The sequence below is a fragment of the Vigna umbellata genome, chromosome 4 (assembly GCF_029865625.1).
Source record: "Vigna umbellata cultivar VRB3 chromosome 4, Vumbellata_1.0, whole genome shotgun sequence".
Classification (NCBI taxonomy): Eukaryota; Viridiplantae; Streptophyta; class Magnoliopsida; order Fabales; family Fabaceae; genus Vigna; species Vigna umbellata.
Window position 1 is genome coordinate 11,766,925 of NC_142168.1, and position 26,062 is coordinate 11,792,986.

Here is a 26,062-nt window from a genome sequence, read left to right on the forward strand (position 1 = left end):
CATGTTTTAATACTACGAGGACTAAATGTCATCAATGTTTTTGAGTAGGGACTAAAACCAAAAATCGGTAATACTTATGGGATGAAAAACATATTTAACCCTTTTAATATCATATACGTGTCATTATGTGATTGGTCTATGTTGGTGTTTATGATTATTATTAGGATTAAATATGTTTTTGATCACTTAACTTTCATTGAAAATTGGAATTAGTTCCTCTTTGAAACTGTGGATCAATTTAGTCCTCAAACTTTAGAAATGTATAAATTTAGTCCTTTTAACTAAATTTTGTTAACTTTATTTGATGTTTCAAACACATTTATCAAGTTAACATTGAAGCAAAAATGTGTCAAACAATGTAAACAACTCAAATGCAACCATCAAACACACTTGCAACATCAAATAAATCTAACAAAATTTAGTTAAAAAGACTAAATTCACACATTTATAAAGTTTGGGGAGTAAATTAGACCAAAGTTTTGAAGAGGTACTAATTTCAATTTTCATTGAAAGTTAAGGGACCAAAAATATATTTAACCCTTATTATTATTGATTGTGAAAACATAAATGATGTTTAAATGTTGTCAAAGTATTATTATCTTTTTTTTTTTCTCAATCTCAATTTTACCTTTTTTTTTGTTTTTAAATAAAATTTTAATAACAAAATAAATTTTTGTATTTGAAGGTGAACGAGTCTATCTAAATAAGAAAATTAAATTTAATAATTTAAATTATATTGCTAAAAATATTTAAAACAAAATAGTATTTAATTTTTTTAAAATTATGATTTCTTTTATAAAACTTCTATTTTTAATCTAACTTGTAAACTCAATAATTAGGATTTGAGCAATTTTTTTACCAGTTAATGAGAACCAATTAAAGTTAATCTCAAACCAAATCCTTCTAATCATAAACTTATGATTGTTTGACATTCACTTTGTTAAATTAATTTAAACAAACTAGTGAAAACTAAAATAGGACAATTTACGTAACATAATTAATAAAAAATAAAATAGGTCTAAAAATTAAAAAATAATTATTTATGTAATATATAAAATTATTTTATACAACCAATATAAAATATTTCTGTACAAAAAATTATTAATACGAATATTTTTTTTTTCTAAAGTAGATAATGGATACTATATATGGAATAAGAAGAAGATGGACTTAAACAAAAGATTCATAAATTAATTGAAAAATAATACTTTATTCTAAAATTAAATTTTCAAATGCTTTCTTACATTATAAAAAACACAAGCCATTAATAGTTCCAAAGTAGGTGTTAAACACTCTAAAAATGTAATTAGTCATCAAAAATTTTTTTTAAAAAAAGGTAAAGTGGCTTGAGGCTAAAAAAGATACAAAATCCTCTTTTTAATTATTTAATTATATCATTATAATAATAATAACAAGAGTAGCTGAAAGAGCAGCAGGTTAAGTGGTTAAACGCAAAAGGGTAAGGGATGAACATAGGATAATGTCTGTCTGCAGAGAAAAAAAATTGAATGGAAAGCTCTGAGTTGAATCATCACTGTCTTCTCTTACCCACCAAGCTTTATAAGCTATCACTCAATTAGAGCCCCAAAGTTCCCATCTTTTTCCTTATCTGGAATACCCTTTTGCTTCAACAGTGCAATGGCATCAACCCCAACTACCCCATCCCACTTTTCCTCCGTTCCTCCGAGACCCTCCAACAACAACCAACGCCACCACCATAACCAGAACAGGAGCCAGCACCGCCGCAACAACAACCGCAACCGGTGGGCTTCTTCTTCTTCTTCTTCGACCAGGTATTATTCACCTCCATCAAGTGCAGGTGCAGGTGTTCCCTCTGCAGCTGCCACTGCCTCAGCTGCATTTTCATCTTCCCTGAGTCCGTGGCTCGGTGGCCAGAAAACCCAGCTTGCGCCCGAGTTTTCTGGTCGGCGGTCCAATAGGAACCCAGGGAAGATGAACTCCGGCGGCCCCAGGGCCGTCCCCAACAACCAGCAGCACTCCAAGGGGGCTGAGGAGGTCCTGCATAGCCTCACCAATGCTGGTAATGATGTTGCTGCCATAGATAGTGTGTTGCTTAATTATAGGCTATATGTTGCGGAGGATTATGTTTATTTGCTTAAGGAGTTTGCCAATACTGGTGACCTTTTGCTAGCTACTAGGACCTATGATTTTGCCATGAGTAGGGCAACTGATAGTACTTTCATGGGGAAGTTGACCAGCAACATGATTAGGACTCTTGGTAGGTTAAAGAAGATTGAGCTTGCTCTGAATCTATTTGAAGAGTCTAGGAGTAGAGGGTACGGAAACACTGTTTATTCTTTTTCTGCCATGATTAGTGCTCTTGGCAGGAATGATCGCTTTCAGGAGGCTGTGAGTTTGTTTAGGAGCATGGGATACTTTGGTTTGGAGCCCAATTTGGTCACATACAATGCTATTATAGATGCAGGGGCCAAAGGGGAAATTGCCTTTGAAATAGTTGTTAAGTTTTTGGAGGAGATGATAGATGCAGGTTGTTTGCCAGATCGGCTTACTTACAACTCACTTCTCAAAACTTGTGTCCCCAAGGGTAGGTGGCAATTATGTAAGGATTTGTTGGGTGAAATGGAAAGGAAAGGGATTGGGCGTGATGTGTATACTTATAATACTTATGTGGATGCACTGTGTAAAGGTGGACGGATGGATCTTGTCAGGCATGCTATTGATGTTGAGATGCCTGCTAAGAACATTTGGCCCAATGTCGTGACTTATAGTACTCTGATGGCTGGCTATTCTAAGGCTGAGCGCTTTGAAGATGCCCTAAATGTGTATGATGAAATGAAGCACCTGTTGATTCGGTTGGATAGGGTGTCTTACAATGCACTGGTTGGACTATATGCAAATCTTGGTTGGTTTGAGGAGGCAGTGTGTAAATTTAAAGAGATGGAGTGTTGTGGAATAAAAAATGATGTAGTAACTTATAATGCATTGATAGAGGGACATGGCAGATACAACAGGTACGTTGAGGTCAGAAAACTATTTGATGAGATGAAAGCAAGACGCATTTATCCTAATGGTCTAACTTACTCGACATTAATTAAAATATACACTAAAGGTAGAATGTATGCTGAGGCAATGGATGTTTATAGAGAGTTCAAGCAAGAAGGCATGGAGACAGATGTTGTATTTTACAGTGCTCTCATTGATGCTTTATGCAAAAATGGTTTGATCAAATCTTCTTTGAGGCTGCTTGATGTGATGATAGAGAAAGGAAGTAGGCCAAATGTTGTGACTTACAACTCCATTATTGATGCCTTCAGAGTAGGACTGACACCAGCTCTGGAATGTGGGGTTGATACTTCTTTTCAGTCCAATGACCTTCAAATTAAACACTCATCTTCTACTGTGAGTACCTTTCTAGAACAGAAGACTGACAATGGGAACAATGATGAAATCATGAAGATGTTGGAGCAACTTGCTGCAGAAAAAGCAGGTCTTACGAAGAAGGATAAGAGGAGCACACAAGACAATTTGTACATAGTGCAGATCTTTCGACAAATGCATGAAATGGAAATCAAACCTAATGTTGTCACATTTTCAGCCATCTTGAATGCCTGCAGGTAGCAGATAACTATCTGATATTTCTGTTTGTCTTTCACCCATTTTATTCTATGTATTCACTTACATGTTACCCTAGAATAGAATAGACAAATGAGAATGGAAAGGTATAAGCCATTCTTTATCCCCTTAGTAATGTAGCATTCATAATTCAATATTGTTCACACCCGTTAGTTCTGTGGCAGTGTTATTTTATATTCTACTTTTTTCTTTCAGTCAAGTTAAAGTTACTATGTATGTCTATGATTAGATGTACTCTTAGGCTTAGGGTTTTTTTAAAGCTTAATTTGCTATATAAGAGGGGTTTGTTGCTGTATTATGTCCTTTCTTAAATTATTATTTAAAAGTATTGGCAAATTTTCTATACTAAACCTTTTGTTCTATTTCTCTAATTAATAACTAGAAAGCCAGGTATTTGGCTGTGATTTATTTCACTTTGTGAGTGAATAACACCTTTTGTCAGCTGTATTCTGTTATTTAGATTTTTACATCTGTCACTATTGCTTGATTTCTGTCAGTTATTTACAGCTGTCACTGCTAGGTTTTACACGAGCTTCTGTAGTTTACAACTTCTCTATACTTTCCTCTCAGTTTTTCTCTTAATACATTTTGTCCTATCATTTTTATCTTCCTAGTTATACTGAGTGCTACTTCTTCAACCCTAAGGATTTCAGACATTACCTTGTTATGGATGATGTACTCGATGTTCTTTTACTATTTGACACTGTTACTGTTTCTGCTTTCCTTTATTTGTTATAGTTTGTATTTTGATATTCTCAAATAAATACAACCAATTATTAATTGCGTAATTTGATGCCTTGGATGCAGTTGTTGTGAGACATTTCAAGATGCTTCAAAGCTATTAGACGGGCTCCGTGTGTTTGATAGCCAGGTCTATGGCGTAGCTCATGGCCTACTCATGGGTCATGGGCAAGGCATATGGGATCAGGCTCAAAGACTTTTTGATGAACTTGAGCACATGGATTCTTCAACAGCATCTGCATTTTATAATGCTCTGACTGATATGTTGTGGCATTTTGGTCAGGTAAAATTGAGTACTTAGAAATTTGCTACTTATGCATCTGTTACCTTTGTAATTTTCTACGACATGTGTTGTATTGATGTCTCATCAGTGGAATGATTAATATTAGGAGTTTACAGTAGATACACCCTTTCGTTTACATTGATCAAACTTTTCCATTTTTTTTTCTGTTTTTATAATAAATTGAGTTTTGCATCAGAAACTTGGGGCTCAAATGGTTGTGATTGAAGGGAGAAACCGAAATGTGTGGAAAGGGGGCTGGTCTACTGAATGCTTAGATCTACATCTGACGTCTTGTGGAGCAGCCTGTGCAATGGTGCATTCATGGTTGCTCGAATTGCGAACCACTGTTTTTGGAGGACAGAAGCCACCTCCTATATTGAGGTTTTGAAGTTTTCCCTCTTAAGATTATTGTTATCCTTTAATTAGATTGGTGAGGATTGAAGTTGTAATCATAATCTTTTTGCAGCATATTAACTGGATGGGGCAAGCATAGCAAAGTAGTGGGCAACGGTGCTTTAAGAAAGGCTGTTGAGGCACTCCTGAATGGCATTGGTGCACCCTTTCAGATAGCTGAGTGTAATTTGGGGAGGTTTGTATCAGAAGGAACCGAAGTAGCTGCCTGGTTGAGACAACCCAGCACCCTGAATGTGCTACTTCTCCATGATTACATTGTTTATTCTCAACCAGTCGAGAGAAACCAAACATTTTACATACCATCTCTTGGAGCTTTGTAATGATCAAGTTTTTAAATCAAGATTCAAATTATCAATTGCAAAGTTCATTTTGAAATCATGAATTGTAATTTGTATTGCACCGTGAGAGTAAGAGAAATGAAAAGTAACTTCAAATCTAAGTAAAACTTCTATTCTGGAAGAATGGAACCGAGACAAGGAAGTACTTATAAAAGTACATGAGACAGATGAAGTACCGTAATAATTAAACATGGTAAATTTTAGAACTGCTACTTGATTGAATTTCTTACATGAAAAATAGTGAAATAAAAACCGCCATTGTTGAATTGTGATCCATGTTAATAATATGAAATTACATAAATTCATTCAGGTACTGAGATAAATCATTTGATGTTCTTATTGAATAAATCAATAGCTAGAGGAGAATATAAAGTATTCTAACATTTCACCTTAGGCTAGCTAGACCATGCAAAGTGTATGTCACATCAAGACCCCCAACCTATACAGTAATGATATAGAGTTCAGGTCGATCATGAAAACTATCTAGCAGATAAATGGAAATTATAGACGGCATTCATCAGCAAGATAATAAACACAGCAATCACTTGTCAATTTCTAAGGGTAACCTTAAACTACACAGTACAAAGTTTCAGTTCGGTGCAGGGGTTGATCTCTTGAATAAAAGGAAAAATGTATAAGACTTGGGCATTTTCATCATTTACATACATATCAAACAAGAAGCATCTTTACAACCCTATGCATGAAAGGAAGAACGAAAGAAAAGAGTGAAGGTGATAGCTATACAGTAGCCAGAGTTACAGTAGAATTTTGGTTTGCTATTCTCTTGCAAAAGCCAAACAAAAACTATTCATTATTGGATCGGGTGCCTGATTCAGTTCTGTGATTTCTACTCCTATTGCTCATAATTTCGAAACTGTTGTATTAGTTACGGTAACATTTTAATAGATTACAAGCTACTTCCTTTTCCTTATCATACGAAGCATGAGTACTTGTGTTTTGACATCAGGTTGAAGACCACTTTCCAGCATTTTTGTGTAGACCTTATTTGCCAAGTTAACATTACAGCGTAAGCACAACCCTTGAATGGCAGCGTTATAAAGAGTGGCATTTGGCATGTTCTGCTGCATAAAGAACAGATAACAGAAGGTCAGATATATGACAGACCAGAAAATAAGGTTAATTAATTAATACTCTAATTCAATTTATAATTAGTTATCTCAATAAAGAAAATTTGGATCCTAAATATCCATGTACACATACATAATACTCAGAATGATTTGCACATGTAGCTGTGAGGTGGCTCCTATTTTTCATACGAAGAGTAAGAAGTACTAAATTTAACCGTACGTTGCCTTTCTCAAGGCTAGGTTTTGAAAGATTACTATCTTCTCGAAATGATTTTTGAGAATGCTTCCAACAACACTTAGCTAGTACTAAATGATAGCCTTTTTCATAATTGATATAGTTTGCAGTTCAAAAAGGTAACAGAAAAATCATAAATTATTATCATCTCAAGGATGTTTAAGAATGTTTGCAATAGCACTTTGTACTAAATGATAACTCTTTCCGTAATTGACATCATTTACAATTCATAAATTGGCATTGGTCAACGGGCTATCTCTTTCAAAAATGTTTTTCAACTGAGAAATATAACTATATCATCCATAATTCTTCTAACAAACTAATTCCAGACAAATATTGCTTAGAAATTTTAAAATGCCTTTTACTCACATTTAGGATTTCTTCCAAGTTTTCCCAGAGATTTCCTCGAACACAGCATCTAACTACAGACAAATAAGTAAACAAGTTTGGACTGCACTTTTGGTGAACCATGTGCTTGTAAACCTGCAGCGCAATTGATGACTTCCTTGCAAGCTCACAGGTCCTGATGACAAGATTATATGACATTGTCAAATTGGACAGTCCAGAGGCTTCCATTTGCCACAAAATTTCTATAGCTCTCTCCCACAACCTAAGCTTTGAGCAAGACACTAAAACAGTATTGTATAAATGAATATTGAATTGGGATGTTTGATCTCTTTCAATCATCTCAAAAAGCTCAAGAGCTTTGTGATGCCTATTAGCCTTGTTTAGTGAACTTAGTAGAGCATTGAATGTATATGCATCTGGTTTAAGGTCCAATGATTTCATTGTGTTGTAGATCTGAAATGCTTGCTTGAGTTCCCCTGCTCTGCCAAGTGAGTTAATTAATGCATTGCATGCAACTAAGTTTGGCTTAAGTTCACCCTTCAACATTGTCTTAAAGACACTTAATGCAGCACCCCATTTTCCCTCCTTAGCACATACACCGATGATAGCATTTAATATATTGTTGTCTGGTTCAAACCCCTTTTGAACCATTTCACGGTAAGCATAAAAAGCAAGGTCACTTTGGTCACATCGTACAAAACTATTGATCAATAGGCGATACGTCACACAGGTTCCAGCACACCCATTTTCCTTCATACTCTTCCACAACTTCTCTATTGCATACCAATTGTCAACATTTCTGCAGATAGATATCATGGTGTTGTAAACAATTGCATCAAAATCCTTCTCCACATCACATTCACTTTCCAGCTCTCTGAAGAATCTAAGAGCTGAATCGCAACCATGAGCTTTTGCATGTGCCATAAGAATCAAGCTATAAGTATGTCCTGTAGTTATCCCTTTTGCTCTAGTAAAATTGAACACTTTCAAGCAATCATCATGCCACCCATTTCTGAAAAGGCTAGAAACAAGAGAATTACAAGCATGGATATTAGGAGAAAGACCCGATAATTCCATAGACCTGAAATACTCCATTGCACTTCTAATCTTGTTAGTTCTGCTCAGCACCACAATCCTATTAGACAACACATTCTCATCCATCTCCTCAAGAAAAATTGCCCCTTGCTCCATTATTAGTCCCGTCCCCTCTGAAGCTGATAAAGTAGTTTCCACATGTCTAGAATAAAGGTGTCCACCATCGTCTGCTTCTCCCCAGGGAGCCAATTCCTTCTTCGCCCCAATATATACATCTCCATTTGCTCTTCTTTCGGCATTGTTGCTAACAGCATTATCATCTTCTGCTCCTCCCCACGGAGGCAATTCCTTCTTGGCCACAAAATATGTATCCCCATTTGTTATTCTTTCAACAGCATCATCATTATTGTAGTCAAAATCATGATCACCATCATCTGCTTCTGTCGTGGTAGGCAATTTCTTATTGGCCACAAAATGTGCTCTTCTCTCAGCATTGTCATTACCATTGTTATTTCCGTCATCCTCTTCATCATCTTTGACTACTCCCCACGGAATCAATTCCTTATTCGACACAAAATATGAATTAATACCTTCTATTCTTTTATCATTACCATTATTATCATCCAATTCGGGATGTAGTCCCTCCTTGGACACTATAGATGTACCAAACTCTTCTCTAACTTCAATAATATCATCATCAACATCATCATCATCATCTTCTTCTTGTTCTTCCAGTTCCACTTCTCCCCAACGACACAATTCATCCTTGGACACTATAGTTGTATCAAATTGTCCTCTTCCTTCAGTATCATCATCACCATCTTCCAGCTCTACTTCTCCCCAAGGCGGCAATTCCTTCTTGGACAAAAAAGAATTGGCATCAACTATTTCTCTTCTCTCATAAACAATATCATCAACACGTTCTTCTTCTTGCTCCCACAAACCAGAGTCAACAACAGCATGAACCGAGTCCCTAGCCTTTGGAGGGCATTCATGAAACCCTGTTGACCCATTTGAGTATTTGGGTAAGAAAATGCCAAGGTATCTATCACGCGTTTGCACATAAGCTTTGGTACGAATAGGAGCACTGAGAAAGGGAGAATAAGAAAGCTTGAGAAGACAAGTGTGAAACTGAAACGGGAAACTCAACAAAAGGGGCATATCCATATACTGCTATGGAGGAACCACCGAGAATAAAACAACAAAGCATGACCCACTGCATGAAACGCTAAGAATCTAAAGAAAAATGGAAACTTGCAGAAATTGAGAAAGAAAAAAGCACCAGCAGCTATGTCTCTCGCAGAATCAAGAAGAAGCTTTGGATAGAGGCTTGGTTTAAGATGAACCCTTTTCATGTGAGCCGTTGATGTGTGAGAGATTAGATGAACGGCAAGAACTCACGCAATTAGCCTTGATAATGTGATGTTGGATGAAGATAATACTGAGATATTTTTTTTTATTATTATTATTACTAACCAATAAAATTTTAAGAGATATGTTCTTCCACATTTTTACCCACAATTGATAAAATATTAAAAGTTATAAAAAAATATGAAACTCGAATTTTATTTAATTATTTTCTCTCTTAAGTTTGTAAGTTTAAATAAATTTTAACTATTACAAAAAAAAAATGCGTTTAGAAGGATGTTCTCGACATTTTCAAAATGTTATTCATAATTAAATTTCAATCACAGTGGTTTCATTATAAGTAACAATGAAACATAAAAAAGAAATTGTAAGTTTCTTGTTTATGTAAGAAAATGTTTAGAAGTTTCTTCAACTGCATAACTCTAAATGTTATTTAGAAACTTAGAACTTTAAAAAAGTAATTTTAAGGATATATAAACAATAGAGTAATATATTTTAGAGAACATATAAAAGGTAAAAGTTATTTTTTATTACAATTAATAAAATAGTCTTTTTATGTAAAGCAAAAGTGATTTTTCATGAAAAAGAAAAAACTGAAACAAAACGAATACTTAATTTTGCTGACAAGCAATAACTTACGAAATTCATTTACATTTAAGCATATGAACGGTGTTTTTACTATTGAACCGAAATCTGTCACATAATGGACATTAATTAGTGATATTCAAAGCATAATTCTTCGCAGTTTAAATTCCAATTTTCACCAAATATAGAACCAAAACAACTCATTCTTAATTTCTCCAAAACATGTCTCATGTTAGATGCACCACACCAAATGAGTTCAAATCCAACTTTGATGAGGTTCGCTGGGTGATTCAAATACGTGATACTCTCAATGAAGTGCTTGAAGATGATGATCAATTTCCTGTGTCCATCTTCAATGTGCCTAAGACCCTTATGGCTACTGATCCTGATTCTTATATCCCTCAGCAAGTTTCCATAGGGCCTTATCATTGTTGGCGTCAAGAACTGTATGAGATGGAGAGATATAAAATTTCTTCAGCAAAAAGATTCCAAGAACAACTACAAAACCTCAAGTTAGAGCACATAGTTCACCAATTGATGAAGTTGGAAGAGAGGATAAGAGCATGCTACCACAGGTACTTAAATTTTAATGGCGAAACATTGATGTGGATGGTGGCTATTGATGCCTCCTTTTTGCTTGAGTTTCTTCAAGTGTATACCATTCAAGATGAAACAATGATGATTCCAGGAGTTTCATCGAGAATGTCTCATTTGATGGATTATGCTGGGAGGAGAATTGCTCATAATGCAATCTTGAAGGACATAGTAATGCTTGAAAACCAAATTCCACTATTTGTGTTGAGAAAGATGTTGGAGTTCAAATTCTCATCGACAGAATTAGCAGATGACTTGTTGGTTTCCATGTTGATAGGATTGTTTAAACAGCTTTCTCCTTTTAAGGTGATACAGAAGGATTGTTCAGCGATCAATGTCTCCGAGTGTGCACACTTGCTAGATTTTTTGTATTCTATGGTTGTGCCTAAATTGGATGAACAATCAGATGTTGTCCAGTTAGAGGATCATCAACACAAAGATAATGAAGACAACGAAGAATCATTCTTGAACTATGCCAAGAAATTTCTATGTAAGATTTCGAGCTTTCTTTCCAAATTGGCCACAACTTTGGTAAACTTAATTAAGAAATTCCCAAACTGTAGAACCATGAAAGTTATCACTTGGTTGCCTTGGACTATAATTTCTAACCTTCCTGGAGTAGGACTTATAAAGCAACCTGTTGAATACTTATTTTTCTCCGAAGAAAAAGAAGCAAGAACTGCAGAAAATGGGAATTTAAGCTCAGATAATAGCACCAACAAACCACCCTTGATGGAGGAAATTGCTATTCCTTCTGTCACGGAACTCTCAAAGGCTGGGGTTTGTTTCTTGGCCACCAATGGAGACATATCAACCATTGGATTTGATGTTGAAACAGTAACATTGTACCTTCCAACAATTGGTTTAGACTTAAACAGTGAAGTGATACTGAGAAACTTAGTTGCTTATGAAGCATCAACTGCATCAGGGTCACTGGTTTTCACCCGTTACACAGAATTGATGAATGGGATTATAGACTATGAGGAAGATGCGAAGATTCTTAGAGAAAAAGGGGTTATTTTGAACCATTTGAAGAGTGATGAAGAGGTGGCTACCCTGTGGAATGGGATGACCAAGTCCATTAAATTGACAAGGGTGCCATTCCTGGATAAAGTCATTGAAGATGTTAACCAGCATTATAATGGTAGAATATGTATCAAAGTTTTGAAATTCATGAAGCTTTATGTATTTGCTTCATGGCAATTTCTAATATTCCTTGCTGCCATCTTTCTCTTACTCTTGATGTCCTTGCAAGTATTCTGCTCTTTCTATAAATGCAATCGCAGAAACCGTGTCACTGAGACTAAATGAATCACTTAAGGAAATTATATTTTCCTTGCTCAATATTTTAATGTCTTCTACCTTTTACAGAAACAGCAGGAAATTTTTTAGCATTGTCAAATTAAGTCATATCAGTGGTTTATACTTAATTGAATGAGAAGTATATAGATAAATTCCTTGCTGGAGTCCTTTTTGGTTAAAAGTTAGCACAAATATACCCTTTTATGTATGAATTCCCCCCAGTCTATCCAATTTTCTTACAACCTCTACAATTGTCAAGTACAACCTTAACCTTTAATTAAGGCAGAACCATCCAATTAGTCTTTGATAACATTATTACCATATAATATAAAAATATACTGAGGAATCTTGAAATGTTTTTCCACTCTGGTCTTCTCTTCTGGCTTTTTGCAAATAGAATTTGAAATATTTATAAACATATTCAAATAAAAATACAAATGTTGAGCAAATGAGTTTCTAGTAACATTTCCCAGAGATAGTCACCATCAAGCAAGTTATCACAATATTTAATTTGAAAAAACTGCTTTCAGGGACAATGAGTATACTAAGTAATTCTCAAATCTACAACTAAATTTCTTGAACAATAGAAAAAGAGAAGAGGGACAGGAATATAATGGAAGCTGTAGTTTTCTCTCGTCCAATTCTTGAAATGTATACCATTTCTTTAACTAATTCATTCCTTTTCACCCAATATAATACATACAAATGCCAAAGAAGGTTTTCTATTATTACATTTGAGGAAGAACAAATCAGGGAAAGGGATAGAGAGTATTGTTCGAAAAATCTTTCAACTACTACAACAAATGGCAAATTACAGAGGAGGTTGGACGCATGTTGCAGACTGCAACATTTCTGAAGCACTTTTGTACACGGGGTAGCTTCTCTGTTTATTCAAATCAACCCATCGGATCCTCTCAGAAAACCCAGATTTTCTAATTGACAAATAACCCTGTCAATTCAGTTCCTCTCATCCAGAATGATGGCCATCATTCGCGTGAAGTTTGGTTCTGCTTGATCAAGGCATAGGCATCACTATATATAGCCACCACGTTAGAGAAGACAGCCAAAACTATCATAACAATAGATAAAATCTTGTCTGATCTAGTTGCAATGTTGTAGCGGTCCCTGCACGGTTAAAATGATGGTTGGAAATACATTAAATAGGCATCACCAAAAGCATAAATACATAATCCTCCCAAATTTCCATCATTTTTTCCCAATTATTTTGTCATGTTTTAACAAATCCACATTATTTCCTTGTATGGTACTGTAAATTCCACAACTAAGGCCTTGTTTGAATAAATTTCTCTGTAAGTATTTTTCAGACCAGAAAATAGGAAGGTAAAATGAATTGAGTTTTTCCCATTAGTTAAAATCAACTTACACATTTAACCTTTTTTGAAGTCCTCTCATATGACTTCTCCAAAAGTTGATTTTAACTTACGAGAGAAGTATAAGTCACTTTACCTTCTCATAAAAACAAGGCTTAAGTGCATTTTGAGTTTGCTATGTCAGGGATTCAACAATAATCAAAATCCTGGAAGTATTAAAAAGTAACCAACTTACTTAAGAGTGATGGCAGCTGGAAAAATGAATCCTATACAGACTGCGGCAGTTGCTCCGGTAAATTGGAAAGCATCCCAAATGCTGGGTATGAAATTTGCTCCCAGAAAGATGACACCAATAAGGGAAATAGTCAGAGATGCAAATCTGATGTTATCAAGAACCAGAGGCCTTGATGAAGGAAAGAGGAGACCATCTATATTGAGCCGCAATGGATAGAAAACAACTGGGAATACAAGCATCAGGTGTGCTGCGTAGCTTAATCGAACAGCATCGTTGAGCACAGAACCAAAAGGGATTCCAAGATTGGTATCGAAATTGGCCAACACATCATCAAGAGTTCCTTCTCCAAATAGGAGGAAACCAAAGAAACTTATCATTACATACACAGAAGAGCATAGAACGAGGGCAGTTTGCACAACCCCTCGCATCTGTGATGAGTCCTCAAGCTCATTGTCTATGCTGTGAACTGCAGAAGAAAAGGTGCACAAATATCAGAACTAATGCAGCCATCTGACTTTCAAACAAATAAAAACTAGCATATAAAAGCATCAAAAGGAACTAAACAAGTACAGCGAGGGAAAAATTAAACTTAGCACAAAGGTTTGGAAACTAGCATACCATTGTAGTGGCAGATATAGGCAGTCACAAACACAGGAACTACAGTGAATAGTTTAAAGAATGATGCCACATCTGTAGTGACTGGGAAGAGTCTGGGCATCGCAACGCCTCCACTTATTATCTTGACAACTGCAATTCCCACAGCAATGACTAGAAAAACAACTGCTAGTGCAACTGAAAGGGCAGATGTGAATCTCAATGAATCTGCAACCACAGAGTAGGCAGTAAATCCTCCAGTATTCATTTTAAAAGATGAAGCAAATAGATCAACATAAGACCAAACTCTTCACATGAATTGAACATTAAAAAGTTACTGCTCAAGGAATTCAATCTGTTCCATCCAAAATGCAATAATTCTAATAGAATATAAGGCAACAAACTAAATGCTCCCAAAATTCTCTTAATTCCTACCATAAAATAGATATTTTCAAAACATGACTAAACTGTAACAGAAAGCTACCACTATTAATAAGCAATTATTGGGATGTCCTACTAATAATGGTATTTCAAATTGGCCGTAATACTTCTAACAACTAATCTGATGAGTAGTTCTATGACAACAACCTTCTAGCAATCCCCTGTTATCAATTGTTCAACCTTTGTCAAAACTAGAAAAAATGCACCATGGTTTAAATAAATGAACAACACTTACCAATTCGTTTAAAACTCGCAAGGGGTGCAAATATGGCGAGTGTTGTAATAAGAACAACAAATGTCCGTCCTGTCCACCAGCGCACACCAAACCATCCTTCAAGGATACCGTAGTGATGATCTCCACCTGAAGATGTTCCAGAGAGCACATCACCTGCACGATAAGCAATACTAAACTAAATTAGACAACCATACAGATCTTGCTTCTAGGCTTGATGGTTAAAGTCTAAGCCAATAATGACAATAAACATAGACTCAAGAATGGGTCATACCAATTATAATCATGTAAACAATCAGCACGCCAATGTTATTGATTATGACACATATCTGCACCAGAGCTTTTCCATACTTCCCAAAGGAATCCCCCATGAGACCAGCATAAGAAACAGACTTCCCTGCTCGGGTAAACCTAATCAAAAGCTCAATTGACTTCTCTGTCAACAAGGCCATGATGATGATAGCAATAAGGCCAGGCACCATCCCCAACTGTTTCAAGGTTGCAGGCAACGCCATGATTCCAGCACCAATAATTGTGGTAGATAGGTTAAAAACAGCCCCAGAAAATGAAGCTCCATTGAAATCATCAAACCCAGCATCACTCCCCTGAACCTGACTTTTTGGCAACAAGGGTGCATTTTCATTAACCACTGCCTTGTTTTTACTTGATCTCTTTTTCTCTGTCTTGGGTGCTAAACTACCAATCGTCATTTTCAGGTTTCAAACCTTGGAAAATCTCAAAGCAACCTAAAATGTCAGAAAAACAAAACCCATGATCAACAACAAAATACCATACCCAGTTATTAAATGGAAATAAAGATACAAATTTTTTTAGCAAGAATTTGTTAGTTCAATCCAATATCTGACAAAATATATCCGAAGTCAAGGAAATCTTATCGAAAACCTGCGAGGTAGTTGAACCCAGAAGGAGAGAAAAGAAAATAACTTTCAATTCCAGCAACACGGAATTCACGACTCAAGAAGAATTCAACAAGACCCAGGTGGAGAAAATCAAGAAACGGGTCAGAACCCAAAATCTGCTGCTGGGAGAAGCAGAAAATCCAGCAATTCCCGAGAGATTTTGGGTTTGTGCTTGAAAGAAACAAAGCAACCTACGACCAGAGAGATTCGATAAAGAAATTTAAGGTTGGAAATCTGCACCCAGAAGACCCCAAAGGAAATGGAAAACCAATTTGTGGTTGGTGACCAATGGGGTTTAATTTATAGACAAAATCAGAAAGAAAAAAAATACACGTAATCGTGTTATGATTAAAATAATACTACTATAAGCTCATGGTACACTAATTAACATTAGTATTGATTTAAAAAAAAACATATAATAATATTGGTAATGCATGCTGATTGACTGAATTATGTATGCAAATTGGAATCATGAAGTGATGTTGTGGTTAAAGTTGCTGACACGTTTGATGCAGACAAATTTCACAGCTGGGACTTATGTTAGTTTCAGGAATAAAAAAAACTGACATTAAGAAAAAATATAATACTCTATGTTCTAATAAAGCTTATTAATAAAATATTAATTAAGCTTCTTAATTCATCCTTTTCACTCCTATTTCACATTCCTAATTTAGTTAAAAGTTAAGTATAAAACAAAAGTATCATCAACAAAACATTAATGAATGACATCTTAAATTTTACTGAATATATACATATAAAGTTAATATTAACTTAAAATAGAATCATTGGTTTGTTTTTGAAATATTATATTTATTATAATTTTATAAATAAAAACATTATTTTTCCTTTTTCACAACGTTATTTGTTTTGACACACATTATGAAAGACGGTGAAAGTTTGGATTTTAGATATTTACATGTTTTATGCAAGCTGGATTTGATGCTGATATTTCGAAGCAAATAAAAAGGAAGGCTCTATGATTACTTTTTTATTCAACTTTTAGATTGAGTTGAGTAGTCCAATGAAATAAAAATTAAAAAAGATTTAACATTTCAAAAATAGAAAATTGGATCTAACTTGTGCTCAAAAGATAAAGGCAAGTTGAGAAACGTGTCTATAAAAAAAGAGAAAAAATATATATATTTTCTGGTCATAGGTCTAAGTCGCAGATCAGCAAATAATCTTATGTACGAAAAAATATTTAATAAAATATTGCAAAATTAAATAACTTGTATCGAATGATAATTGAAATTGGTTATGCTACGTTTCCTAAATAGATTCGTTTGATTCTTGTATACTATTCTAAAACCAATTGTACTATAGGATACCTAATCCTCCAACGGTCGACCAATAACCCAGTGACATACGACCACATGACGTTGTCGACCGCTTGGTGCACGACGTACAACCATATGGCGTTGTCGACCGCTCGGTGCCCGACGTACAACCATATGGCGTTGTCGATGGGTTTCGTACGACAAGTCACCCACTTATGTCGACATGCGAGATGACCGACATATAGAACACGACATCGTGGTCTATCGGTTACAAATAAACGGTTACCGTAATTGGCTAACTAATGCCGCGAATTACGGAAATAGGTAGCTTAATATTAGCACACGATCTAGCAGTTATAACTCCTACACAGTCAACTTTAGTAACTGACCGAATTATCAGGTAACCGGATCATCAGGTAACGGTTTATTTTATTACTTTAAATACACACAGCATACCAGAAAAAAGGTACGTTTTTCCCTAAGGAGAATTAAGAAAAGATTTCTTGATCTAATCACTCTCACTGACTTGAGCGTCGGAGTGCCTTTGCAAGTACCCAGCCCACCTTTACCCAAAGAACAGAGCATAGAAAGAGAGAGGAAACATCATCACAGAGTTGAGAAGAGGAAGCAGTCCGGTTTTATTTGGTTTGTATTTCGGTCTCACATCTCTACTGAAACATTTTGGCGCCCACCGTGGGGCCGAGACTTAACATCCCAGCGACGACCACCGGAGCTATGGAAGACACCAACACTCGCGCTTTGATCCAGCAACTGCAAACCCAGATTGAAGCACAAGCACAAACCATACGGGAGCAGCAGGAACTCCAGCGCAAGCAGGCGGAGGAGCTGGCGGCACTGAGGGCGCAACGTCCAGAACAATCTGCCTCTAATCGGCAGGATAATAATGGATCGAGTCACCATGGAAAACCATCAGACCACTTCGATGGGGGGAGGAAAGGGCCTACTTCAATGCGCCTCACCAACCTACTCCCTTTCACGGAAGCCATCCTGCAAGCACACATGCCCGATAAACCTCCCCCTACGTTAGAACGTTATGATGGCTCCGCCGATCCTGATAATCACCTACGCAATTTTGTGGACGCCATGGCGTTCTACACAGACAATGACGCTGTCATCTGCAGAGCTTTTTCCTTATCTCTCAAGGATGAGGCCTTGGAGTGGTTCCACACTCTTCCACGGAATTCTGTAGACTGTTTTGCGACAGTCGAGACGTTGTTCAGAAAGCAATACGCAACCAACAAGAAACCGGAGATGACGGCTGCTGAGTTGGTAAATACCAAACAGGAGAAGGATGAAACACTGAAAGCGTTCATGCAACGATATAACGAGACGGCCCGGCGTGTGAAAGATATCAATCACACTTTCATCATCAGCAATCTACCTTCATGCTTGAAGCCAGGATATTTTGCAGAACAATTATATGCTGATCCTCCCGCATCTATGGAGGAGCTACAATCCACAATTGCAAAATTCATCCGCATCGAGGATCTCCGAAACTGTCGGAAGAAACAGCAGCAAGATACCACCAGTCACGAGGTCAAGAAAATCGCAAAACGATCGACCAACGACTACAAACTAGATCGACCGCCCCGAAAAGAATCAGGGTGGACACCTAAGTACGATCGTTATGCAACCCTCAACGCACCCAGGGCAAAGGTGCTAGAGGAGGCTTTACACGCAGAACTACTAACTGTGCGACGACGAGCTACTCCCAAAAACGCGGACAGCAGTAAGGCCTGCCGTCTCCACATGAATCGTGGGCATGACACAGAAGAGTGTAATTTGGTGAAAGACGAGCTGGAACGGCTCATCCGAGCAGGCTACCTCCAGAACTACGTTAAGGACAGAATTTCTACCAGAGCCACAACTCCTCACCGAAAGGATCCATCCAGACGGAGCCCCGAGCGTTCACCTCCCAGGGATGACCGACGTCGCAGGCGATCACGCACTCCACCTCGACGGACAGAGAGAGAACGTTCGGTTAGAGGTCGAATTGACACCATATCAGGTGGTTTCGCCGGAGGAGGAGTGTCGTCCTCCGCCAGGAAGCGACATCTTCGACAGCTAAAATCAGTCCATATGGTAGATCGACAGACTCGGTCTATTCCCGATATTACCTTCACCAATGCAGATTTTCACGCGCCCGACCCTGATCACGATGACCCTATGGTCATCACCGCGGAAATAGCTCGATACGACGTCAGTAAGGTACTGGTCGATCAGGGAAGTTCGGTCAACATCTTATATTGGTCCACTTTCAAGAAGATGGATCTATCCGAGGACCTCATCGCCCCTTTTAATGAGCAAATCGTAGGTTTCTCAGGGGAAAGAGTTGACACCAGAGGATACCTTGACTTGCGAACTCGACTGGGAACAAGTCGAGAGGCACCTGAACTCCGAGTTCGATTCCTCTTAGTCGAAGCAAATACGTCGTACAACGCCTTGCTAGGACGACCTTGTCTGAATGCTTTTGGAGCAATCGTATCTACCCCTCACCTCGCCATGAAGTTTCCGACAGAGAGTGGTACTATTTGTACCGTGAGGGCGGATCAACGAACGGCCCGACAATGTTATGCGGCTGGGCTAAAGGTTACCCCCTTCATACCAACTCGAAGGGCGAAAGGAGCCGAGACGGCGGCAGTCGACTTGGATCCCCGAACCAATATAGACGAACGTCTTCACCCACAAGGCGAGGTCAAGCTCCTTTCATTGGCGGCAGATACATCCAAAACCACCACCATAGGTGGGAATCTCACTCCGGGTGAAGAGCACGATCTAGGATGTATACTCCGGAACAATGCAGACTTGTTCGCATGGACGGCCGCCGACATGCCTGGAATCCATCCTGGGGTCATGGCTCACAAATTATCCATCTTCCGCGAGGCACGACCTGTCGCTCAGAAAAAACGACGATTCGGGGAGGAGAAGCGCAAGGCCATTCAAGTCGAAGTCGAAAAGCTGATGACCGCCCGGTTCATCAGGGAGTTGACCTACACTACGTGGTTGTCGAATGTCGTCATGGTCAAGAAGTCGAACGGTCAGTGGAGAATGTGCGTCGACTTCACCGATCTCAACAAAGCGTGTCCCAAAGACTCATATCCCCTTCCTAGTATCGATCGTTTGGTAGATGGAGCTTCGGGTCACGTTATACTCAGCTTTCTCGATGCCTATTCGGGATACAACCAAATCCCAATGTATGAACCAGATCAGAACAAGACAGCCTTCATTACCGAACGCGCTAATTACTGTTATGAGGTCATGCCGTTCGGTTTGAAAAATGCCGGGGCCACTTATCAGCGCCTCATGGATAAAGTTTTCCATCATCAAATAGGATGATGCATGGACGTGTATGTCGATGACATGGTTATTCGCAGCAATTATGTGGAACAACACCTGCAAGATTTGAAGGAAGTTTTCGGCCAACTCCGACGGTATAATATGCGCCTTAATCCTTCCAAGTGTACTTTCGGTGTTCCGGCGGGTAAATTCCTGGGCTTCATGCTTACACGACGAGGCATCGAAGCTAATCCCGACAAGTGCAGAGCTGTACTCGACATGGTTGCTCCAAAAACTCAAAAGGAGGTGCAACGTCTAGTGGGTCGACTCACAGCCCTGTCCCGATTCATTCCGAAGCTGGCTGAGCACATCAAGCCCATCCTGAAGAATTTGAAGAAGAACACCACACGACACTAGGACGACGAATGTGAAACAGCATTCAACACGGTCAAACGCATTCTCACCAGTCCTCCTATTATGGCTCGACCAGATGATGGGTCCGACTTGCAGCTGTATATCGCAGCATCCCCCCATGCTGTCAGTGCGGCCTTGATACAGGAAGCGCCCTCCCTCAAGCTGATATACTTCATCAGTCGTACGCTGCAAGGAGCTGAAGAACGATATTCTCGGATTGAGAAAATTGCTCTAGCCCTGCTCACAGCTTCTCGCCGACTGCGACCATACTTCCAGAGCCACCAGGTAATAGTCCGCACAGATCACCCTATAGCCAAGATCCTCCGCAAACCAGACTTGGCAGGTCGGATGGTTGCCTGGTCCGTGGAACTGTCAGAATTCGGAATCCGTTATGAGCCGCGCGGGTCCATCAAGGGTCAACATTTAGCAGACTTTGCAGCTGAGTTGATACACGCACCAGAGGACTTGACTCCCATGTGGCACCTCAATGTGGATGGTTCCTCCGACAAAAGGGGGGGAGGAGCCGGTGTCGTCCTAGAAGGACCAGATGGTTTAGTCATAGAGCAAGCCATCACGTTCAAGTTTCCAGCTAGCAACAACCAAGCCGAATACGAAGCCTTAATAGCTGGCCTGTCCCTGGCCAGGGAATTCACGGTAAATCGTCTTGAGTGTCGAATGGATTCAAAGTTGGTAGTCGGCCACGTGAACGGCACTTACCAAGTCAAGGATAATAACTTACTCCGCTATTTCCACAAGGCTCAAACTTTACTCCAAGACTTTGTCGAGGTTAGCGTCATTCATGTACCAAGGGAGCAAAACGCAAGAGCAGACCTCTTGTCTAAGTTAACTCATTCTAAAGAGCGAGTGCAACTATCCTCAATTATTAAGATGACGCTCGACCGTCCAATCGTCGAAACTTTTGTCACCAGTACGTCGGCCCCCATAACAGACTGGCGTCAGCACATCAAAGATCTCATGGCCAAACAAGACCAGGGAGAGAGCATCACTGTGACCGACTCTCGACGCATTGCACGTTTTGTATGCATCGGCGACGACTTATACCGCCGCGGCCACAACACTCCTCTGTTAAAATGCATATCGGAGGAAGAAACAGACTACATACTACGCGAATTGCACACCGGGATATGTGGATTCCATTCAGGTAAGCGGACCTTACGAGCACGCGTTCTCCGTGCAGGTTATTACTGGCCTACTCTCGGTCACGACATCCATGCACCTCCTGAAGACTTACACAATATTGTTTCTCCCTGGCCGTTCGCTCAGTGGGACCTCGATATAGTTGGACCGTTACCGATCGCCAAAGGGCAAAATAAGTTCCTTCTCGTGGCGGTCGACTACTTCACAAAATGGATAGAAGCCGAGCCGTTGCCCATCATTAGTGCCCAACGGGTGCAGAAGTTCATTTGGCGCCTCATCTGCCGGTTCGGCCTCCCCCAGAAGATCATCACTGACAACGGTCGACAATTCATCGAGCGAAAGCTAGAAGATTTCCTTAGTAATTTGGGCATTAAACATGTCACCTCGTCCGTCGAACATCCTCAGACGAATGGCCAAGCAGAGGCCGCAAACAAAGCCATATTGACGGAGTTAAAGAAACGACTCGGTGACGCAAAAGGTTTATGGGTGGAGGAACTACCAGAGGTTTTGTGGGCATACAGATGCACTCCTCACGGATCGACAGGAGAAACACCATTCAACCTAACTTACGGCACTGACGCCATGCTCCCAGTCGAGGTTGGCGAACCTTCGTTAAGACGAAATATCACTGATATGACACTTAACGAAGAACAACTGCGGACGAATCTCGATGTACTTCCTGAGCGTCGAGAAATCGCCACCATCCGTGCAGAAGCACAAAGGCGAATGTTATCTCGCCGATACAACACCAAGGTCAAACCCAGAACCTTCAAAGCTGGCGATTTGGTTTGGAGAAAAAGAGGAGAAGCTAGGAAGAATCGAGCACATGGCAAGCTAGCCGCCAACTGGGAAGGCCCGTTCGCATCGCCGAGGACATGGCAAATGGAGCATACCGCCTTCAACTCCTCGACGGACAGGCCATTCCCAACACGTGGAACGCTACCCATCTTAAATATTATTTCAGTTAGCATTCAATTTTAAATGTTATTTCAGTTAGCATTCAATTTTTCTGAAACATTACTCATTACAGTTTCAAACAACAAGTATATTTCGTCATTATTATCATTTCAATTCATATTTAATTTCTGGCGTGTCGAGTCCCAGGATCATCGTGGATTACCATAAGCATTTCCGAACGCATAGGAGTTATTCCTGGATAACTGTTCTCCCTTGAACACCCAATCCATTCGGGACACACTCCCGCGGGTAACTGTTCTCCTATGAACACCCAGTCCACTCGGGATACACTCCCACGGGTAACTGTTCTCCCTCGAACACCCGATATTCACCCTCGACCGTGGCGTACGACGCTATGTATACATTCGACATCGACCTGTTAGGTATTATTTAACATCTTTAACATTAGCTAGTTCAGACGAATATTCAACATGCAAACAAAATTCATCTTACAACCAAAGTTTATCATTCCAAAAATTCATAGACACCTAATCTATTACAATATTGTTGGAATTGCCCACACCATCTTGGACCGTCTCGGCAGCTACCTCATCCCCAGCGATTGTTTCCACGGGTTCCTCGGCCACAACCCCCTCTTCATCCTCTTCACCCTCCAAGACAGCGTCCTCAGGAATTTCTTTCAAGGGCTTCAGGTGACCTTCATGCACATCCTTACGGACGTCAAATTCAGCTCCCTTGGTCGATACCTGAAGCAAGTGCCCGACTTGCCTCAAAGCCTTCCTGAAGCCCTTCTTATGTTCATCCATGATCGCATCCTTCAGCTCCTCGATCAACTCCTTGTGCTCAAAGATTTCTACCTTCAGCGCATTTCTCTCTCGGGCCACTATCAGCATCGAGTTCTTCGCTTGATCCAGATCCCTCGCCATTTGATCGCGTTCTTGTTGGAGGACCACCCCAGCCTCCCGAGTCTTATTCCACCGTGCCTCACCCTCCTTCAACATTTCTTCAGCACGCTTCTGCCTGACCTCACAGCCAGCATGGACCTCGGCAAGCTCTTTTAGTTGGGCACGCACTTTTTCTAACTCAGACCGCATCTGACCCCTATCCGAAGCATACGCCAGATGCCAAGCCAGCGCTTGTGCTCGTGTATTCATCTCCAACAAGCTGTCAGCAATTTGTTGCTCGCTCATGTTCTCGATCACCTTCTTCTCTGAAGCATCCAGGTTGAGGTCCACTCTATGACCCGGCATGAAGGCGCGATCCCATATGCCCAGCGGAAGGGGACGTTCAGTGTCTTCAACCACCTCCTTACTTTTCTTTGACGCCTCGCGGTTAGGGTCGACTGCCTTGGCTTTCCTTTTGCGCACAAGGGGCACCTCAACTTGTGTTGTCTCCCCAACCGACGCCACTACGACTGGAGGTGGACCAGCTGGTGGCACCTGGGAGCGTTGTTGCTCAACGGACGACCCTGGCCGATTACCTTCATCCCTCTCGCTATCAATGGTCTGAAACCAATTTTGACCCCTACCTTTCCTTCCCATTATCTCTGCAAACACAAAAACCCATCCAAAATGGTCAGCCACGACAAAACAATTTACAAAAATGATAAGCAAAGACACATACCAAACACCCTCGCCCCTGCGTCATCGAACTCGAGGCAATCTATAATCTGACGAGAAGAGAAGGGGCGTGGCAACGAGGACAACACACTCAAAGCCTCCAACTCTTCCATCGTCATATTATCTTCAGACCACGAGGTAAACCTTAGAGGATCCTGCGTCCAATATAAGGGAAATCTGGGATTCCCCTCGCCATCAAAAAAGAATCTTCGACCAACATCAGTGATCGATACCTTAAAAATTTTTTCCTTAAACCCTCTATATGACTGCAGGTACAGCTCTAGTAGCGCGTTACCCGGTTCCGAAATCAATGACACCCATCCCTTAGTAGCCGCCGGTCGACATCTAAAGAAGTACAAAAACAAGCCTACAGTGGGCCTAATATCTAGCGCCCGACACACTACAGCAAAGGCCTGCACATACCCCCAACTATTGGGATGCAACTGACTCGGCGCGACGTTTAGGGTTCGCAAAACGTCCATTTGGAATGTGGTAAATGGCAATCTCAAATACAAATCGCCGAACAGGGCAGCATAACAATAGAAAAATTCATCAACAGCATTTTCCCTACCATAGCATACCCTTTCATCATCCCGGCAAGCTATCAACTTTACACAGGTTTGATACCCTAGGGTTCTCAACAGGCAACTATCCTCAATCCAGTTTGTTATTACCTCCTTACTCCTATATTGACTCCTAAGTTCTTTCACCTCACGCGCCACCCAGGCATATTCATCTCCATTAATCGGAGACATTATGCGTCCCCTTGGACCTTCACCACACACATTTCCATAAATAAATGCCTCCTCACCAAAGGGTATCGTAGTAATTTCAGGGCATTCCGCCGTAGATGACGGCCCCGGAATATCGCCACCGGTGTTTTGCCCTCTTCCCTCCATGGTCAGTACTACACACACTTAGATGAAGAAAATTTTAGGGTTACCTGGCAAAGTCTCGCAACAACGTAGGCAATGAGGATGGAGAAGACACAATCTCGCTCACGATGCACACTGTCAAACTTTGTTCCTCTGTAAAAGTGACTAAACCCCCTTCTAAATCGTGTTCAAGAAGCTAAATCGTTTAATCGCCGGGTGCCGTAGGATTCATTTCAATCTGACGGCCACTAATTAACGTCTCTTCACTTCTACTCAGGAGCGGGAAAACCCTAAAATTCGTAAAACCACACCAGCTGTCACCCACGTCTCCTCATTTCCTCCACGTCTCCTCATTTCCTCCACGTCTCCTCATTTCCTCCACGTCTCCTCGTTTTCTCAACCAATACTCAAAAGTCCTTCGTAACTTTGTCGCCCATTTACTCGGACTTGGGGGGCATGTACTATAGGATACCTAATCCTCCAACGGTCGACCAATAACCCAGTGACATACGACCACATGACGTTGTCGACCGCTTGGTGCACGACGTACAACCACATGGCGTTGTCGACCGCTCGGTGCCCGACGTACAACCATATGGCGTTGTCGACCACTTGAGGATCGACAATCGAATGGGTTTCGTACGACAAGTCACCCACTTATGTCGACATGCGAGATGACCGACATATAGAACACGACATCGTGGTCTATCGGTTACAGATAAACGGTTACCGTAATTGGCTAACTAATGCCGCGAATTACGGAAATAGGTAGCTTAATATTAGCACACGATCTAGCAGTTATAAC

General features: G+C 39.9%; 6 protein-coding genes across 7 annotated transcripts; 3 read left to right on the top strand and 3 right to left on the bottom strand.

The window, feature by feature from the left end:
* Positions 1-1,436: 1,436 nt before the first annotated feature.
* Positions 1,437-5,428, top strand: GUN1 (s uncoupled 1). Its single transcript, XM_047326680.2, has 4 exons — positions 1,437-3,596; positions 4,423-4,639; positions 4,836-5,020; positions 5,106-5,428. Exons 1-4 carry the CDS (start codon positions 1,639-1,641, stop codon positions 5,371-5,373), a joined length of 2,628 nt encoding a protein of 875 aa, XP_047182636.2. The 5' UTR covers positions 1,437-1,638; the 3' UTR covers positions 5,374-5,428.
* A 489-nt stretch (positions 5,429-5,917) lies between these two features.
* LOC148199233 (pentatricopeptide repeat-containing protein At3g29290-like) lies at positions 5,918-9,462 on the bottom strand. Of its 2 annotated transcripts, none has more exons than XM_088112173.1 (2): positions 7,084-9,462; positions 5,918-6,470 (listed from the first exon to the last, which is right to left on the bottom strand). In XM_088112173.1, the coding sequence occupies exons 1-2, from the start codon at positions 9,262-9,264 to the stop codon at positions 6,306-6,308; spliced, it is 2,346 nt and encodes a 781-aa protein (XP_087968299.1). In that variant the 5' UTR covers positions 9,265-9,462; the 3' UTR covers positions 5,918-6,305. The 2 variants fall into 2 exon arrangements, with proteins under 2 accessions (XP_087968299.1, XP_087968298.1); XM_088112172.1 differs by having other exon boundaries at positions 5,918-6,473; positions 7,084-9,459.
* Positions 9,463-10,272: 810 nt separating this feature from the next.
* Positions 10,273-11,955, top strand: LOC148199234 (putative UPF0481 protein At3g02645). The gene has a single exon (XM_088111968.1). The coding sequence runs from the start codon at positions 10,273-10,275 to the stop codon at positions 11,953-11,955; it is 1,683 nt and encodes a 560-aa protein (XP_087968094.1).
* Positions 11,956-12,557: 602 nt separating this feature from the next.
* Positions 12,558-15,972, bottom strand: LOC124822180 (amino acid transporter AVT6A-like). Its single transcript, XM_088113797.1, has 6 exons — positions 15,683-15,972; positions 15,054-15,525; positions 14,783-14,935; positions 14,131-14,334; positions 13,513-13,978; positions 12,558-13,071 (listed from the first exon to the last, which is right to left on the bottom strand). The coding sequence occupies exons 2-6, from the start codon at positions 15,487-15,489 to the stop codon at positions 12,933-12,935; spliced, it is 1,398 nt and encodes a 465-aa protein (XP_087969923.1). The 5' UTR covers positions 15,490-15,525; positions 15,683-15,972; the 3' UTR covers positions 12,558-12,932.
* A 1,739-nt stretch (positions 15,973-17,711) lies between these two features.
* Positions 17,712-20,333, top strand: LOC148199235 (uncharacterized). The gene has a single exon (XM_088112607.1). It carries the CDS (start codon positions 17,712-17,714, stop codon positions 20,331-20,333), a length of 2,622 nt encoding a protein of 873 aa, XP_087968733.1.
* A 2,957-nt stretch (positions 20,334-23,290) lies between these two features.
* On the bottom strand, positions 23,291-25,281 carry LOC148199236 (uncharacterized). The gene is made up of 2 exons (XM_088112462.1): positions 24,387-25,281; positions 23,291-24,309 (listed from the first exon to the last, which is right to left on the bottom strand). Exons 1-2 carry the CDS (start codon positions 25,279-25,281, stop codon positions 23,291-23,293), a joined length of 1,914 nt encoding a protein of 637 aa, XP_087968588.1.
* Positions 25,282-26,062: the final 781 nt, after the last annotated feature.

Excerpts from the sequence above, each read along its gene's own strand:
- GUN1 (XM_047326680.2), top strand. The coding sequence starts at position 1,639 with ATGGCATCAACCCCAACTACCCCATCCCACTTTTCCTCCGTTCCTCCG. Across the intron at positions 3,597-4,422 it reads GCCATCTTGAATGCCTGCAG|TTGTTGTGAGACATTTCAAG; the intron begins GTAGCAGATAAC and ends CCTTGGATGCAG. Across the intron at positions 5,021-5,105 it reads AAGCCACCTCCTATATTGAG|CATATTAACTGGATGGGGCA; the intron begins GTTTTGAAGTTT and ends ATCTTTTTGCAG.
- LOC148199234 (XM_088111968.1), top strand. The coding sequence starts at position 10,273 with ATGTCTCATGTTAGATGCACCACACCAAATGAGTTCAAATCCAACTTT.
- LOC148199233 (XM_088112172.1), bottom strand. The coding sequence starts at position 9,264 with ATGGATATGCCCCTTTTGTTGAGTTTCCCGTTTCAGTTTCACACTTGT. Across the intron at positions 6,474-7,083 it reads ACTTGGAAGAAATCCTAAAT|CAGAACATGCCAAATGCCAC; the intron begins GTGAGTAAAAGG and ends TTCTTTATGCAG.
- LOC124822180 (XM_088113797.1), bottom strand. The coding sequence starts at position 15,489 with ATGACGATTGGTAGTTTAGCACCCAAGACAGAGAAAAAGAGATCAAGT. Across the intron at positions 13,979-14,130 it reads CTATATCTGCCACTACAATG|TTCACAGCATAGACAATGAG; the intron begins GTATGCTAGTTT and ends TTTCTTCTGCAG. Across the intron at positions 13,072-13,512 it reads CCAGCTGCCATCACTCTTAA|GGACCGCTACAACATTGCAA; the intron begins GTAAGTTGGTTA and ends TTAACCGTGCAG.
- LOC148199236 (XM_088112462.1), bottom strand. The coding sequence starts at position 25,281 with ATGGAGGGAAGAGGGCAAAACACCGGTGGCGATATTCCGGGGCCGTCA. Across the intron at positions 24,310-24,386 it reads CGCAGGGGCGAGGGTGTTTG|AGATAATGGGAAGGAAAGGT; the intron begins GTATGTGTCTTT and ends TTGTGTTTGCAG.
- LOC148199235 (XM_088112607.1), top strand. The coding sequence starts at position 17,712 with ATGGAAGACACCAACACTCGCGCTTTGATCCAGCAACTGCAAACCCAG.